The sequence below is a fragment of the Camellia sinensis genome, chromosome 9 (assembly GCF_055761805.1).
Source record: "Camellia sinensis isolate YWXY chromosome 9, ASM5576180v1, whole genome shotgun sequence".
In the NCBI taxonomy this organism is placed as follows: Eukaryota; Viridiplantae; Streptophyta; class Magnoliopsida; order Ericales; family Theaceae; genus Camellia; species Camellia sinensis.
Window position 1 is genome coordinate 11,061,106 of NC_138969.1, and position 16,715 is coordinate 11,077,820.

At 37.3% G+C, this 16,715-nt stretch overlaps 1 protein-coding gene across 1 annotated transcript; it reads right to left on the reverse strand.

Moving 5' to 3' along the window:
* Positions 1 to 13,389: 13,389 nt before the first annotated feature.
* LOC114265931 (uncharacterized) lies at positions 13,390 to 15,990 on the reverse strand. Its single transcript, XM_082888605.1, has 6 exons — positions 15,764 to 15,990; positions 14,940 to 15,161; positions 14,758 to 14,850; positions 14,569 to 14,673; positions 14,118 to 14,470; positions 13,390 to 13,609 (listed from the first exon to the last, which is right to left on the reverse strand). Coding segments are annotated over exons 1-6 (942 nt in total). The 5' UTR covers positions 15,932 to 15,990; the 3' UTR covers positions 13,390 to 13,608.
* Positions 15,991 to 16,715: the final 725 nt, after the last annotated feature.

Here is a 16,715-nt window from a genome sequence, read left to right on the forward strand (position 1 = left end):
TCCCTCCAAGCAAGGTCAAAAAAGCTTGGTCCACAAACCGAGCCAAAACACAAAGAGTTCAGAGGCCCGGAGGCGAGGCACTCAGCCGAAAACTCCAGAAACTCGAAACGAGCACAAACAAGCACAATCATCGAGCGCTCAAACGATGACGTCTGAGTCTTAAGGTCAGTCAAAAATGGGGTGTCTATAGTTGTCCCTTTTTGACAGAACTCGGAAGTCAATAAGTGACGGGAGTGAATGTCAAAGCCCAGAGACGACCCATTTTTGACAAGGCCGAAGACTTAGACAAACAGGCAAGATAACAAAGAGATGCGCCCGCAAGCCGGGGCAAGATGCAAATGACATGCACAAGGCCGAACATAACTTATGATCATACAAAGAGGGCTGTGATGAAGCAATTATGCAAAATAAATGTAACATTTTAAGCGAATGCTATGCAAGCAAGTAAACATGAACCAAACTACATCTCATGCAAAAAGGATGTAAGAAAATTATACAATTCTCACCGCGTCTCACACGGAGAAAGCTAAAAGCGATTATCGAGAACACCCAGAGTCTCAAACGAAACACCTCCCAGCGTATCAAACGCAAAAGGAGAAGGACTGTGCAAGAAAGCACAGTCATCCAAACGTGTGTCAAACGCGAGAAGGGAAAGGTACGTCCAAACGCATGCCAAACGTAAGTGGAGAAGGGTTGTGCAAGAAAGCGCAATGCACTAGACAGGGCGAGTATGTCCAAACGCGCCACAAGCGAACGAAGAAAGGTTGCGCAAGAAAGCGCAATGCACTAGACAGTGCGGGCACGTCCAAACGCGCCACACGCGAGTGGAGAAAGGTTGCGCAAGAAAGCGCGATGCACTAGATAGTGCGAGTATGTCCAAACGCACCACACGCGAGTGGAGAAAGGTTGCGCAAGAAAGCGCGATGCACTAGACAATGCAAGTACGTCCAAACGTGCCACACGCGAGTGAAGAAAGGTTGCATAAGAAAACGCGATGCACTAGACAGTGCGAGTACGTCCAAACGGGCCACACGCGAGTGGAGAAAGGTTGCGCAAGAAAGCGCCATGCACTAGACAGTGCGAGTACGTCCAAATGCGCCACACGCGAGTGGAGAAAGGTTGCGCAAGAAAGCGTGATGCACTAGACAGTGCGAGTACGTTCAAATGCACCACACGCGAGTGGAGAAAGGTTGCGCAAGAAAACGGGATGCACTAGACAGTGCGAGTACGTCCAAATGCACCACACACAAGTGAAGAAAGGTACGTCCAAACGCATGTCAAACGCGAGTGGAGAGGGGTAACAGAATGCGTGTCAAACACGAACATGTGTGATAGATAGCAATCAAACTGAACCGGAACTTCTCTTGAATGAATTGTACATACAATATCGTCTGGTTTCACCAACTTCAAATGAACCGTACATACAATATCGTGCCTGCACAAGAAAGAAACTCCACATGTACAATATAGTAGGAACACATGATCAACGCTATATCAAGGTACAATTTCAATACAAGATAAATGCGTGCACATATGATACCGATGGAAAGGTGCATATCAATGCAAGTGAAAAGTGCATAGCAATGCAAGTGAAAAGTGCATAATAATGCAAATGAAAAGTGCATAACAATGCAACTAAACGTGCGTGACAACGCAAGTGGAGAGGGTGCATAACAATGCAACCGAAGCATGAATAACAATGCAAGCCAAACGTGCATGACAACGCAAGTGGAGAGGGTGCATAACAATGTAACCGAAGCGCTCATAACAATGCAAGCAAAATGTGCGTGACAACGCAAATAAAGAGTGCATAACAACGCAAGAAAAATGTGCGTGAACAATGCAACCGAAGCACGCATAACAATGCAAGCAAAATGTGCATAACAACGCAAGTGGAGAGGGTGCATAACAATGCAACTGAAGAGCGCATAACAATGCATGCAAAATGTACGTGACAACGCAAATGAAGAGTGCATAACAATGCAAGCAAAAAGTGCGTGACAACGCGAGTAAAGTGTGCATAACAATGCGAGAGAAGTGTGCATAATAATGCAAGATAGGTGTGCATAACCATGCAAGATAGGTGTGCGTAACAATGCGACGAGTGCAACTTCAATAGCATGTTTAAAACAAAATGTCGAATAAAGAAATACAAGCCTTAACGAGGCCAATTCAAACGTAACCTCCGATTTACCTCTTGGAGGGGTCACAACGTACTCAAAAAGGATACACCTTGCTCTTGACGAGTGACGATGAGCCACACATCGAAGACTTGAATTGAAGTTTCCGCGGGGACAATTTTGAGCCGAAAAGTTTACTTTTCTTGCACTTTCTCGAAAGCCAAGGACTCCAATCATTACCAAAACACACAAGGAGGACAATGAGACCCTGAAGACCACCCAGGAGGGCTGCCGACCACCTAGATCAGCTGCCAACCACTTGTTGACCACCTAAGTGGTCAGCCAGCTAGAAAAACTGGTCGGCCGACCAGTTTAGCAAAACAGGGGCAGCTTGGTCTTTTGAGGTTCGGCCCTTTAAGTATACAACTCCAAATCACATTTGGTCTCACACCCAAGGCCAAAATACACTTCTCTTTGGTCCTAGGCACTTTTCTCTCTCAGATCCACACTTTATACACGTATTCCAACGCCCCCGCGAAGTTAATTCACGAAAAACTTTCGATTCTCTTCGTTTTGAACCAATCAGAATTTGTTTTCGGAGCCTCTTTCTCCATTTTCACCACTTGAGGTATGTTTCTCTCGAATTTTAGCACGTTCTCCCGGGCTTTGACTTTTTTTGACTTTTTCTCTTCCGAGAGTTGACTTTTGTTGACTTTTTGCAATTTTGGCTCATTTCGCTCATTTTTACAGATGGCTGACCACATTCCACACGATGGGGGTTCTCCACGAGTAGAGGATGAGCCTGACATCATGCCATTGCCTCCGAGGATTCGGCCTTTCGACCCAGAGAGGTACCACCCTCAGGAGCACATCCTACCCCCGAATACCTTTCATCGTTTCATAGATTTCGCATGACGAGCACCCGCAGACTTGCTACTACGGGAGCCGGAGTCTCACTTGTCTCATCACGCACACAAGGTGCGTACTTCACTTTTATATTTTCTGCGATGTATTTTGCATTTCTTGCGCACTTCATGCTTTCACTATGTATTATATCTGCTCGTTTTGAACACATTTACATACTCAGCGCTTCTACTCGTTCTAAACATAACTCACAACACAGCATCCTATTCATTTGGCACACAGCTCATACATAGCATTCTATTCATTTGGCACACAGCTCACAACACAATACTCTGTTCATTTGGCACGCAGCTCACAACACAGTATTCTATTCATTTGGCACGCAGCTCACAACACAGTATTCTGTTCATTTGGCATGCAGATCACAACACAACACTCTATTCATTTGGCACACAGCTCACAACACAGTATTCTGTTCATTTGGCACACAGCTCATAACACAACACTCTGTTCATTTGGCACGCAGCTTACAACACAGTATTTTGTTCATTTGGCACACAGCTCACAACACAACACTCTGTTCATTTGGCACACAGCTCAAAACATAGTATTCTGTTCATTTGGCACACAGCTTACAACACAACACTCTGTTCATTTGGCACACAGCTCACAACACAACACTCTGTTCATTTGGCACACAGCTCACAACATAACATTCTGTTCATTTGGCACACAGCTCACAACACAGTATTCTGTTCATTCTGAAACTGAATACAACCGTTCATTCTGAACACAAGTAGCTTCGCGTTTCACACGAGAATATGGGTTGATCATCGTGAGGGAGTGGTACATGGGGCTCCCAGATGTTGTTCGACAGATTGTAGATGAGGCGGGGTTTGGCCCATTTTGTGTGGGGTTGCCGCGTCTTCAGGCGAGCAGGACCCTCATAGGTGCACTTGTAGAGAGATGGTGGGACACCACCAACTCCTTCTATTTCTCTGCTACCGGGGACATGACGATGACCCCGTACGACTTTTCGATGCTGACGGGCCTCGACGTGGGAGGCCGGCCGATCCCATACGATTTTGATATGGGCGAGTGGGAGGCAGCTTGGACTTATATACTCGGAGCCCATCCGCCGATCTACAGATAATCATGCATAGTGAGGTACACCTGGTTTATAGAGCAGTATAGGAGGACCACGCCCGAGACTGTTGAGGCCATAGGGAGTATGCCCGGGGATTTCTGATGTTCCTTCTCGGGACCACACTGTTCTCCGACAAGGGGAACACAGTCGGGCTATATCTTCTCAGTGCTCTGGTAGACCTATCACAAGTCCGGCACTTTGATTGGGGCGGCGCTGGCCTTGCTACCCTTTACTGCTACATGAGCGCGACCTCCCGCGGGCGGGGGAACATAGTAGGTGGTTACTGGAGAGCCTGGGAGGTACATTTTGGCCTCTTGATTTATATTTCTGCTTTTCAATATCTGTACACTGCACACTCCACACATTGCACACATTACATTCTGTACCCTGCAGTCCGCACTCAGCATTCTGCATTTTCTGTATATTCTATATTCTCATTACCACTGTCTTGCCTTTTACTGCTATGGGTTTGTGCCTACTTCCCGACATTTGCCCCTGATCCGGAGGTGGAGGCACCACTCGATGTGCCATACTCGCGCAGATTCAAGGGTCGGTGCCAGCTTAGGCCCCATGAGACATTGCCATATCTTTGGCAGTATTTTGACATAGTGCGGGCGACCGAGGTAATCCAGAACTCTCAGTTCTTCATGCTTTCAGCTTTGATTTATCTTGCATATTTATGACAACTAATCAATTCATGCATTTGTTATCCGCAAATCACCTGGCAGCCTTGGATAGCCATGCCAGGGTATTCTCAGTTCCAGTTCGCTGGGGCATGGGGTGCCTCCCGATACAGGATTTTGTTTGAGGGACCAGTCGGCAGAGCCTGGTTTCTTAGGGAGCGCTTCATGCGCCAAACGATGGGTAATCCCGTTCAGGAGATTCCGTCACCGCCTCCACTGGACATGCGATCCGCAGAGAGTCTCACTCCCCAAGAGGCTACCGACTTTATGTTGGGTGCTGACGCAGTCCTTTTCCTATAGGAGGGGAAGTACGCGACATATCTCCACCCATACCTGATGCCTCCACTGACAGGTGTCCGTACCCCCATGAGGAGAGCTGCTGATATCCCATCACCAAGCCGCGCCCGAGCTGCAAACATTTCTTCAACTAACAGGGCCTGCACATCGAGGGATAGGAGTAGGGGGACACCCCCCCCCCCACTAGGCAGTGTGCTGGATGGCCAGATCCTCCGACAAAGTTGACATGTTGGCGGTATGGGACACCATACCAAATTCCGCTCGAGTCTCCACTGCCAAATCATCGATACGTCAGTGATCCTGACTCACTACCAGTACGCCTCACAGCTTTTATCTATCATTAAGATATTTAGACATTCATTGATTCACTAATGACTTGAACTTGCATTTGCAGCCTCCTAGAGAATATGTTAAGGGATTGCTCGAGGCGATGGCCTCACTCGAGAGTATGGTCTTGCGGAGGGAGACGCTGCTGTACGCCTCCGACATTTCGGTACTTTTCAATTTCCTTGTATTTATCATACTTCTGATGACATATTGAAATTGAACATTTCACTGCATTGATTCACTGCATATGTAGAGCACATCTGACACATCACATTCACATACTATATCTGCATGCACACACTCCATGCACGATACTTGCATCTGCATCATATATACATACTCTGGCTAATGTATTCAAACTGCCATTTTCAAGTCACGCCGCAATAGGTCGGGTCATCTAGGCCTCCTTGAGCAGTTGGGAGAGGGGTCTCGACTCGCTGCAGAAGGAGGCGTCAAGCACCTACTAAACATGATGATGAGTCCAGCGAGGAGGAGGAGTCAGCATACCTTCAGTTAGAGACATCTGTGGGCAGAGATGATGACACCGGTTCCGGTTCTGCGGGCGGAGACGACGCCGAGGAGGATTTTGAGGATGGCAACTCTAGTTCAGGCAGAGGTGCTGATGGCGGTGGTACAGAGGCTGCTCAGCCGAAGAGGGTGAAGAGGGCCTCTTGATCTTGAGCTTGATAGCACCGACGCAGCTGCTTTTGCTTTGTTTTCTTATTATTAGTAGTTGTGCACATTGTACAGCATTAGACAGTTTTATTTTCTTTAAAACTTGTACCTTGTTGTAAAAAGAAACAATGACGGAATGAAAATAGTTTTTTGTTCGAAAAGTGTTGTATTTGTATTCTAAGCATCGCATCGCATCATTTTGGACAAAAAAAAATGAGATTGATGGAAATTGAACATCGTGTATTGCCAAGTCAGGTAGTGAACCAACGTAACAAACAAAACAACTTAAAACAAAAACAATTCGTTAAATGAATTACAACAACTCGATAAGCAAATGAGCAACAACTCAATAAACAAATTACAACAACTCGATAATCAAAAGAGCAATAACTCAATAACCAAAGAGTAATAACTCGATAAGCAAAACTTAACAACTCGATAAGCAAAGGCATATTGGACAAACAATGCAACAGAACGCATTTGAAACAAAAGTAAACTCAGACCTCCCGCACTCTCGGCACATAGGAAGGCTAGGAACTCTTTTCTGGAGACAAGAGAAGGCTGCATACCACATTTTTGCTCACTGCCGACCAGCCAAAACAGCTTGCCGACCACTTTTTTGGTCTGCAGACCAAAAAAGTGGCTGGTCGACCAGAAAAAGTGGTCGGTCGACCAGTTATGCTGGGGACCTCTAGATTCTTGCCACATGTCCTCTAAACATACCTTATCCTCCATAAAGGTTCCAGCTTCGTGGTTCCCTCATTCTAACTCAGTTTTGCACCAAATTGAGGCATTTCTTGTCCAAAATCTCACAAATTAGATTACAACAATACTCCTATTTTTCCAAGGTCTCACATACACATGGTACCCAACAATTTAAAACCCCTCTTTATAAATTTCAAAAACAAACCCTAACTTTCCAAAATTTCCATAACTCACCATTTAATCAAAATGACTAAAATTTATGTCAAAACTCATAAGAAGGAGTAGTTTATCCCTACCTCAAATGAAGGGACTCAAAGGAGAAAGAGAGGAAACTCGAAGATGCTCTATACACCAACTTTTTCGGATCAAAACGATGGCCGCGCGAAGCTCAAGCTTTTATGTAAAGGAAGTAGTGAAGGAGAACCCTAGATCAAGAGTTCTTGTAAAGAGAAGTGGTGGTTTAGAGAGAGAAGCAGACAGGGCTAGGGTTTGAGTAAAGAAGATGATGAAAAAGTGATGTATAACCCGCTGCTGCCAACTGATATACTCGAGGCTCGCTCAAAAAGAGACCTCGCTCGAGCGAACAATGCAAAGCTTCAGGTCTGTAACCCAGAAGCCCGCTCGAGCGCAAGAGTGCTCGCTAAAGCAAAGGAACTCAAAACATAGGCCTCGCTCGCTCGAGCCAAGGAAAGCTCACTCGAGCAAAGAAGAACAACCTTCAGGTCTAACAGAAACGCAAACGCACGCTCGAGCGCAAGACTTCTCGCTCGAGTGAAGAGACACAAGACACTAGGCTCGCTCGAACGAAGGAAAGCTCGTTCGAGCCAAAGTTGTGTCTGAAAAAGAAACCTGAAGACCACTCATCCTCGCTCGAGCGAAGAAGAAAAACCCAGGCCTCGCTCGAGCGCAGAAAGTCTCACTCGAGCAAAGGAGACAAAACCTGGGCAACAACCATTGGTTCAAACTCACAACCAACCTATAACAAACCTGCCCAACACATCCTAAAACTCAAATACAAGGAATTTAAGGACGGAAACAGAATATAAACAACAACAACCAACCTCATAACCCGAGTCTGGAACACAACACATGAAGGAAATAACCAAGATCGCTATATAAGAAGTGATACTCGAGCGCAAAATACACACTCTTAGTAGTTTTGTAGAGGACAAACCATCGCTCAAGCACAAGAATGACCGCCCAAGCGCACGACCGCTCGAGCGTCGAAAACACCGCTTGAGTGTAGAATACACACTCCCAATAGTTTTGCAGACCTGCAAAAGTACTGAAAGTTCATAAAGCCCGCTCGAGCGCAAGAAGTGCCACTCAAGAGGAAAAGTAGAATTCTAAGCAACAATAGTTGAAAACCAAGCTACCAACATGTTCCAAACGCAACCAAAACAATCCAAAAGCCAAACTCAACAAGGGGAAAAAGAATAAAACAAGAATAACAATACAGAACCATGAAACCCGAGTTCAGAATACAAAATGGGTCGGGTCTAAACTAGAATCGCTAAAAGTCAATTATTACTATAAAAAATTTGTTATATGATTGTACTTCTTAATATTTTTATTTAGTTTGTGTATATAAATATTACTTTACATCATTAAAAATATTTAATATTTTACATTATTAAAAAATTATCATAGATTAAGTAAATTATCACATAAATAATAACTAATTTATTTAAGAATTACTTCAGACAGTCAAAAGTAGAGTAACAAAGTCAAATTATATGTAATCAAAATGACTAATATTAAATACAAGTAACACTAATTTTGTTTGATCAATAGTAGATATTACATTAATCATCCCACATAGTATAATGAATTAAAATAAAATTAATTTTAATTCCCATTATATTCAGTTAGAGGTTAAATTTTTTTTTTTTTACATGCTATTGTTTTTTGGTTATATTGAGTCATTAAACATAAATGGGTTTGGAATGATTATAAAAAATAAATAAATAAATAAATAAAAAGTTTGGAAATGCATTAAAATTGAATTGACAAACATAAAGATTATAAATATTTAAATTATTCAAAAAAAACAATTAACATTTTTAATATGAGATCTCTTCCATTTACTCAAACTCTGAATCTAAATAAAAACAAATTAAAAAAAAAAGGGAAGAAATTTCTGATTTAGTTCTCAAAGGAAATGAATTACTGAAAAGAAATTTAATCATGAGTTTTATTTCAACAAGATAATCAATAATAAAAAATCAACTGATGAATATATTTAAAGTATAAACCCATATCCAATAATTTTTGATGTGTTCTTCATTTTCAATCTAACATCTGTACCAAAAAAAACTTAAACACAAATAGTCAGTAAGTAAAAGAGTTACAAATTGATAATAGTAGTGCTTTAACAAAAATGAAAATAAAATCTCAATTAAATGACACAATATTAGCAAAAAGAAAGAAACAAAGAAAAATACAAATTATAACAAAAAAATATATAACAATAAAATAATAATACCCATTTACATAAACTCACTTTCTCACAATGCAAAAATTCATACAAGTACACATTTCAAATCTAAAGCAAATATTTAAGATTTTTAGGCACCAAAAAGGGATCAGAAATAGTTCAATGTTGATTGTTTTTCCCTCCAATTTTCTGTTCATGGTTCCTTTCACAGGAACTTGTTTTTATATTGAAAAGATTATGCAAAGACAAAAGATATATATGAAATTCTATCATATTTAAAATTTATATGGATAATTAATTGATAATTTTAAAAGATAAAATATTAAATTCAACTTGAAGATAAACTTTAAAAAGATTAAGTTGAAATATATGAGAATTCTATAACAAACTAACAAAAGATAAATATAGATAGTCAAAAAAATTATCATCTTTTTGGGATATTTATATCCTAATCTTAATTTTTTTTTATTTAAATATTTTGTTATCTTTTATTTAAATTTTCATTTTGCAGTTCAAATCTAAATAGTTATATTTTTATTTTTGTATTTTTTTCATCTCTATTTTTTTTGGGTTCAAGAATGTTTTTGAAAAATTCGAAAGCTCGCTGAAAAATTTGAATTCTCTAGAAACGATAAGACAATAGCAAAAAGATGATGGAGATAAGAGATTGGGTGAAGAAAAAAACAAAGTACTTAAAAAGAGAATAATGGCAAGGCTCTCCCATGGATATCTCACTTTCACTCTCAAGGTAAATAATGGAGAGGGAAAATTAGTTCTTACCCAAGAATTGTCTTTCTAAAATTTATCCCTTGTAAAGCTATGGGTGGGTGCTATTTATAGACACCTCATTATGTAGGATGGAGCCCATGTGCGAGGCACATAGGGAATATTCCCTCTAACTACCTTGGCCGAGGAGGTGACCTTTCTGAAGATGAGGAAAATCCTGAAGAGAAGATCAACCTCTCGGTGAACCGTTCTTCTTGGCCACACCTAACCAATGATCTCTAATTATCCCAAAGGGGTCAAGGGTAGTCCTAGAGAACACCCTATCGTAGAAGGGTCAGAGGTAGTTCAAGTCGACGCCTTGTCGCAAATATTGCTGAGTCTCAGGAACCCCCTAAATCGTGTCACCTCGACCCCGGTATAGGCTAATTTAATCGAAGAGTAAATTTATCTCTACTCAATATCCTCAAGATTAGGTCCTTTGTTTGAACTTCATTACGCCCATGGTTTAGGTGCGTAGATCCCAAAAAAGCTTCTAGTATGCAAGTGTTTTAGGACTCATTAATGGGACGACTTCTAGAATGCATCTGAATCCGTTCAGAGCCAAGCATTTCGAATCTCTAGGTTCGTGGATCCGAACCCTTTCGAGTCCGAGCTCAAATAGGTCTTTAGGTTTGTGGTTCTGAACCCTTTCAAGACTAAGTCAATACCTCGAAGAATGGATCTCCTCTGAGGGTTTCATCTATTCTGAAAACAATGGTTAACTTCCTCTGACGCCTGTATGATCTGAGCCTCCTCGGATGGGCTTGTTGGACTTTCTTTAAAGATATATGATTGAAATGTATCCTCATCGGCCCAATTTGTTGACTTTCTTTTGGGTCCGTTTAATAAAATTCACTTGGCCCCTTTGGCAATAATTTCTCCAAGCTCACCAATCTTTGAGCTTTTCGATTGGGCTTTGATTAGGCCCAATTAAATTATTGGGCTCAAGCTAACTCCTCTTACATTTGTTATTCATACATAAATAGTTATTTTTTTATTTTAAAAATTAATTCATAAGAAGTTAGCATTAAGAATTTAAAAAAATTTCATACTTCACTACATTTACTTATATACTGTCTTATGACTCGTGCTATGCACAAGATAAAATAATATATTATTTTTTTAATAAGATACATATTATTTACATTCAATATGTTTTTCATTTTACTACTCATAAGTAAAGATTAAATATAAATTTATGAATTGTATATTAATTGCTTACTCTCCCCATCCAAACAAATTTAGTCGTTAATCAATATATATATATATATATATATATATTTTAAAAATATAACAATAAATAATTTGGTTTATTAGTTTCTCTCCCCCAACCCATACATTCAATATTTTTTCCTTTAAAATGTATAAATAATATGTGCAATTTACTAAAATAAAATAGAAGGTACAAATAATTTTATGAAATGTGTTCGTGCTATTTAAAAATTAAAAATATTATTTAAAAGATCTCAATTAAATGAAATTTTAAAATTAATAGAATTTAAGAACTTTATAAATAACAAAATAATTGTGTAAGACATTTCTTTTTAAATTATTTGTAACGATTTCTATTATGAAAATTTTAAGTTACAAATATTTAGGATTGAATGGCATAAACAATAGATTTTCTAAAAAAAAAAAAATTGTAGTTTGAGACCTTAAAACTCTAAAAACAGTCTTTGTTATAAATAAAATAAAAAAATTCATTTACAATACTATCTATTAAAAGGATTGGATAATCTCATTTTATTTATTTATTCATTTAAAGTTATAGCATATTGCATTTTTTTTTAATAGTGAAATAAGTCATATTGTTTAGTAATTTTGTTAGTTTTCTTAACTTTTTTTTTTTTAATAATGCTCATTTAGGAAGACTTTTTTTTTCTTTTACTATTTTTCATTTTTAATAATTTTTTTTTTAAAAAAGGAAAGAAACTGAATGAAATTTTTATTTTTAATTTTAATTTTGTATAACTTAGAGTAACTTCTTCTTTTTTATTTTAAAAAAGATAGATTTTTAAAAAATTTCAACATGATGAATTAGGGAGTAAAAAGAATAAGATTTTCTTTTTGGGTGGGACTAAACTGTGATAATTTTTAAAATTTTTACTTTTTAGCTTGTTTTATGAAATAAGTTTTTTTTTTTTAATTTACTTTTTGATATTTGAAAAATGACAAAATGGTTTTTTTTTTAAACTAAAAAAATTACTTTAAAAATCTTAGGCACAGGAGGCCCTAATTACATACTTGGTGGGCTAATTTTTAATGTTCAAAAAAAGTACTCACAGTTTTATTCTATATATATATATATATATATATTATATATGATTCAAACTGTAATGTGAAGAACTAATAGATCAAATTCTAAGTATTAATATATAGATATCAATTTCTGCAAAACTCATTATTAAAGCAATTCCAAAATTTAACCCTAAACTAAGTTCCAAATTAATTTTACATACTTGTAATACTCTTTTGTATGAATACAGTTTTTCATTAAAAGTATATCAATAACATTTCTTTCTTTGAATGCACTTTCAATGAACAAACAAAATAAAAATGAAATGTGAAAATAATACCACCGTAAAAATATTAAATTACTCTACACCTATAAACAAATCATACTACAACAAAATGATACTTTAATGACAAAATCACTTCGTCTCCAATAGTGAAATTTTCGTCACCAAATTGATCCGTGACGAAATAATTTCGTCACCACGTTCGTCACCAATTCGTCGTCACTAAAAGTACCCGGTGACGAAAATTTATTTTGTCACCTATTATTGGCATTTGGTGACGAAATATTTCGTCACTAAATGTTTAATATTTTGTCATCTATAATATCCATTTCGTCACCAAAATTAAATAAAATTTTATTATATTTATTTTGGGTGACAAAATATTTCGTCATTAAAAATAGTGATAAAGTTTTTAGTGACGAAAACTTTTTGTCAAGAAATATTTTAATTTAGTGATGAAATAGTGAATATGTGTGACAAAATTATTTGTTGGGATTAGAAAGTTTTAGTGTCAATTTTTTTGTCACCAATAATAAATAATTTTTAAAAATTGAGGGGAGGGTTATATTTGCAATTTATATATTTTTTTCAATAAACAATACCTGTACATTTTAATAATCTATTAAATAAAATATTTAATACAAATCAATATAAAATTAACTTGTTCATTATCATAAAACAACCCGAGCAAAATACATGTCTCATAGTATCAAGAAATTAATATATAACATCCAAATTATAACATCTATTTTAGTAAAATCAAAAACTACAACACAATCAAAATAACTTGTGCATTTTAATAACCTGCTGAATATAATATCCATTACAAAACATTACAAAAACCTGTTCATTTGGTAATATCAACAAAAACCTGTTCATTTTAATCTATTCAATAAAATATCAACAAAAATATAAGATCCATCACAATATAATCATAGCCCACAACAACATAGTCAAAATACATGTTTGGTAATATCAACAAAAAGTACAACTACACTGTGATGGATGTGTCTGGTAATATCAACAAAAGACTCTTGCTATGCAAGTTACCAAATTCGTTCATCTCCAATCTGCCATTTAAAAAAGAAAAAATAAAAAAAAGACAACAACAACAAAGGGTTAAGGTAACCATTCACTAAATATGTTAATATGCAACCTATAAGAGAAAAAAAATAAAAATTTCAAAGTAAATTTTAAACCAAATTTTTACCGTACTTGTTCCGTAAATTTTTACAACTTACATTTAGTTCCTCCCAAGGTGTTCATAATATTTCTTGGCCTTTTAACGACTATTTCAAGATTTTACTCCCTAACGGCCTATTTTCAAGCCTAAATGTTTTCCAACCGAGAGTCCTATGATTGTTCTGTAAGTTTTCACAACTTATGTTGATTCCTCCCAAAGTGTTCGTGATAATTTCTGATAATCTCAAGGTGTTTGTGATGTTTTTCGAGCCTTTAGATGCATACTTCACTATTTTCCCGGGACCTTGTGCCTAAATGTCAAAAGTAGTTTTTTATTCTACCCTAGTTAAAGAAGAAATGTTCTACTAAATTAACATATAAACATAATATACTAACCAAGAAGCTTGTTCATCAGAATCTGAACTTTCCCCATTCTCAAAATTTCCCGTGATACCTTTCTGCGTCAAACACTCTATGATACTTTGTATCTTCTTGCTTTGTTTCTTCTCTGACTTTTGAAACCTTGCAATTTGTTCATTTTGCTGTGCTATTTGCATCTCAAGGCGTTGAACATAGTCACTATTTTCAGCAGGTACAACAGTAGTCTTCATAGAAGAAGGCGGCCTCAAGCCGAGTCCTTTCACATAACCTGAGCTTGGCTTAAGCACCTTAACTGACAACTCCTCTTGGCTTAAAGGGATCACACCAGTCTGCGAGAGGTGTTCGGCTTGCGTCTTTATCATGTTGTCCTGTTAATTTAAAATAAATCGAACAATTATTAGTTATTCTACCCTACAAAGGAAATAAATAATTTTATCAAAATTAATATGCATTGCCTTGTACATACATAATTAGCTTGGCTCTCCGACGAAATCCATTCATGTGTGTTCGAATTATAGTGGATGGACTTGTAAAACTTTGCCAAATCAGGAACTTCTCCATTTGCAATTATCTGATTCATTTGTTTTTGAATGTTATTTCAAATATTTAAATAACAAAGCCTACTAATCTGATAAAATAAAATAGCAGAACACACCGAGCTGTGAACCCTAACCGGGATTGATTTTGATCCACATCTATGTTTTGTTTTCATTTGCATCCTATTATTCACATTAGTTAGTGATTGTTCCTACACGATTGAATCACCAATAAAAACAACAAAACTTAACATTAGTAAGAAGAAAATTAATTTTTGACAATTAACATAAAACATTATACCATGAATTCTTTACTATTCCACTTCTTGTCAATTAGAGATGTCCATTGATTAAGAGTAACACTTGTAGGTGGGTGGCTTCTCGCGTACTCCTCCCCTCTTGCATCCTTAAGTTGCTTGTATTGTTTGTGCAACCTATAGGTGAAGCTACTCAATCGCCGACCAAACTGTGTGTTTAAAGTCCTTGCTACATCACTCGGATTGCCTTGTAGATCAAACTGATCCTACAAAATCAAATCATTTTTTTTATAAGTTAAATAACCTAAATTTCAGACAAGCAGCAATGAGCCTGATTAAACAACAAAGAAAAAAAGATTGCATCAACAGATGTGTTAACAGTTGCAATTTAATTCCTAGATATGCAGGCATTATATATTGTAACAGTTGCAACAGATGTGTTAACAGAGGAATATGATGTCCATGTTTTTCTAGGCAGTCTACAGGAACCTAAAAATTCAATGTCAAGCTTTGACATGAAATGTCCTACATGTCTTTCTAGGCATTATATATTGTAATGAAAAACATTAACAGCAAGAATATGTGAATCATAAGTGTATACTATTGTAAATATTGCTTTTTACTGTGAAGATATTGCCAAGACCTTCCTAAATACATAGTTATAGTTGCATTCTTACTAATCGTTAAATTCGTTCCAAAACTAGAAGTCTTTGATATGCTACCATGTAATATCTTGTTTAGCAGCAAGTTCTTGTAATCACCCTAACAAAGAGAGTATTTCTTTCACACAATAATTACCATGTAATTTCAATTTCAATTTCAATTTCAATTTTCATGTGTCATGCCTCTTTTACTTGACAATAATTACCTCCAAGCGTTGGATCATCGGCTTCTTATCAGCATCGTGAACCTTATTCCACCTACAAATGCTCAAGTCTGGTAATTGCGTTCGAACCTCTATGCCAATCTTGGAGGCCAACTTAGAGGCTTGATCTCCCACTGGCGCACGGAAATGTTCAGGTACAGGAACCAACATCTTTCCATTTTTCTGGACAATGCGTTGGGTTTGTATGCCGCGTGTTGGACCACGACCACGTCTGTCATGTGATGTTGTAAGGACATAATGTTAATTGAGTTAATAAGTAAACAAATGCAAGTTAGACCTTAAATTAAATATAAACGACTTTGCAAACTTACCAACACTACTAGATGCAGTCACCTCATGCACAGGTTGCACATTATGAGGTGGTAAGGGTTGGGTACCAATCTCTTGACGTGGGGGATCCATCCCTTCTTCTGGGGTGGGAGTTAATGGCCTCGAATAAGGCTGTAAACGTAACCCCGGTGGCATCTCTTGTTCTTGAAATAACATAATCGAATAGTAAAGAAGATATTTAACACAGTTAAAATATATTTTAAAAAAGATATGATGTTTAAGATATATGAAGAAGATATTTAAATAGTAAATGATATGTTCACACACAAATATAAAATAATGTATATAATACCTTGCGATAAAAGGAACCCAATGACTCGTTATCACTATCGTTCTCACTCTCTGACGGATTATACTCATCATCATCATCTACCTCAACCCTAATTCCCTTTTTCCTTTGCAATTGCACATTTGGGCTGAACCACACTCATCAAAGAATTTGTAATATTCTTCACTCCAAGATTGTTCATTACCTCATAGTTCTTCTTGATTCGCTTATTTGTTTGTTTCTCATATTCTGTTAGCTTCTTAGTTCTCAAATCACCTGATTTCAGCCATTGTCTTTTTCCTTTGACCATTTTCTACAACTATATAACATAATTCA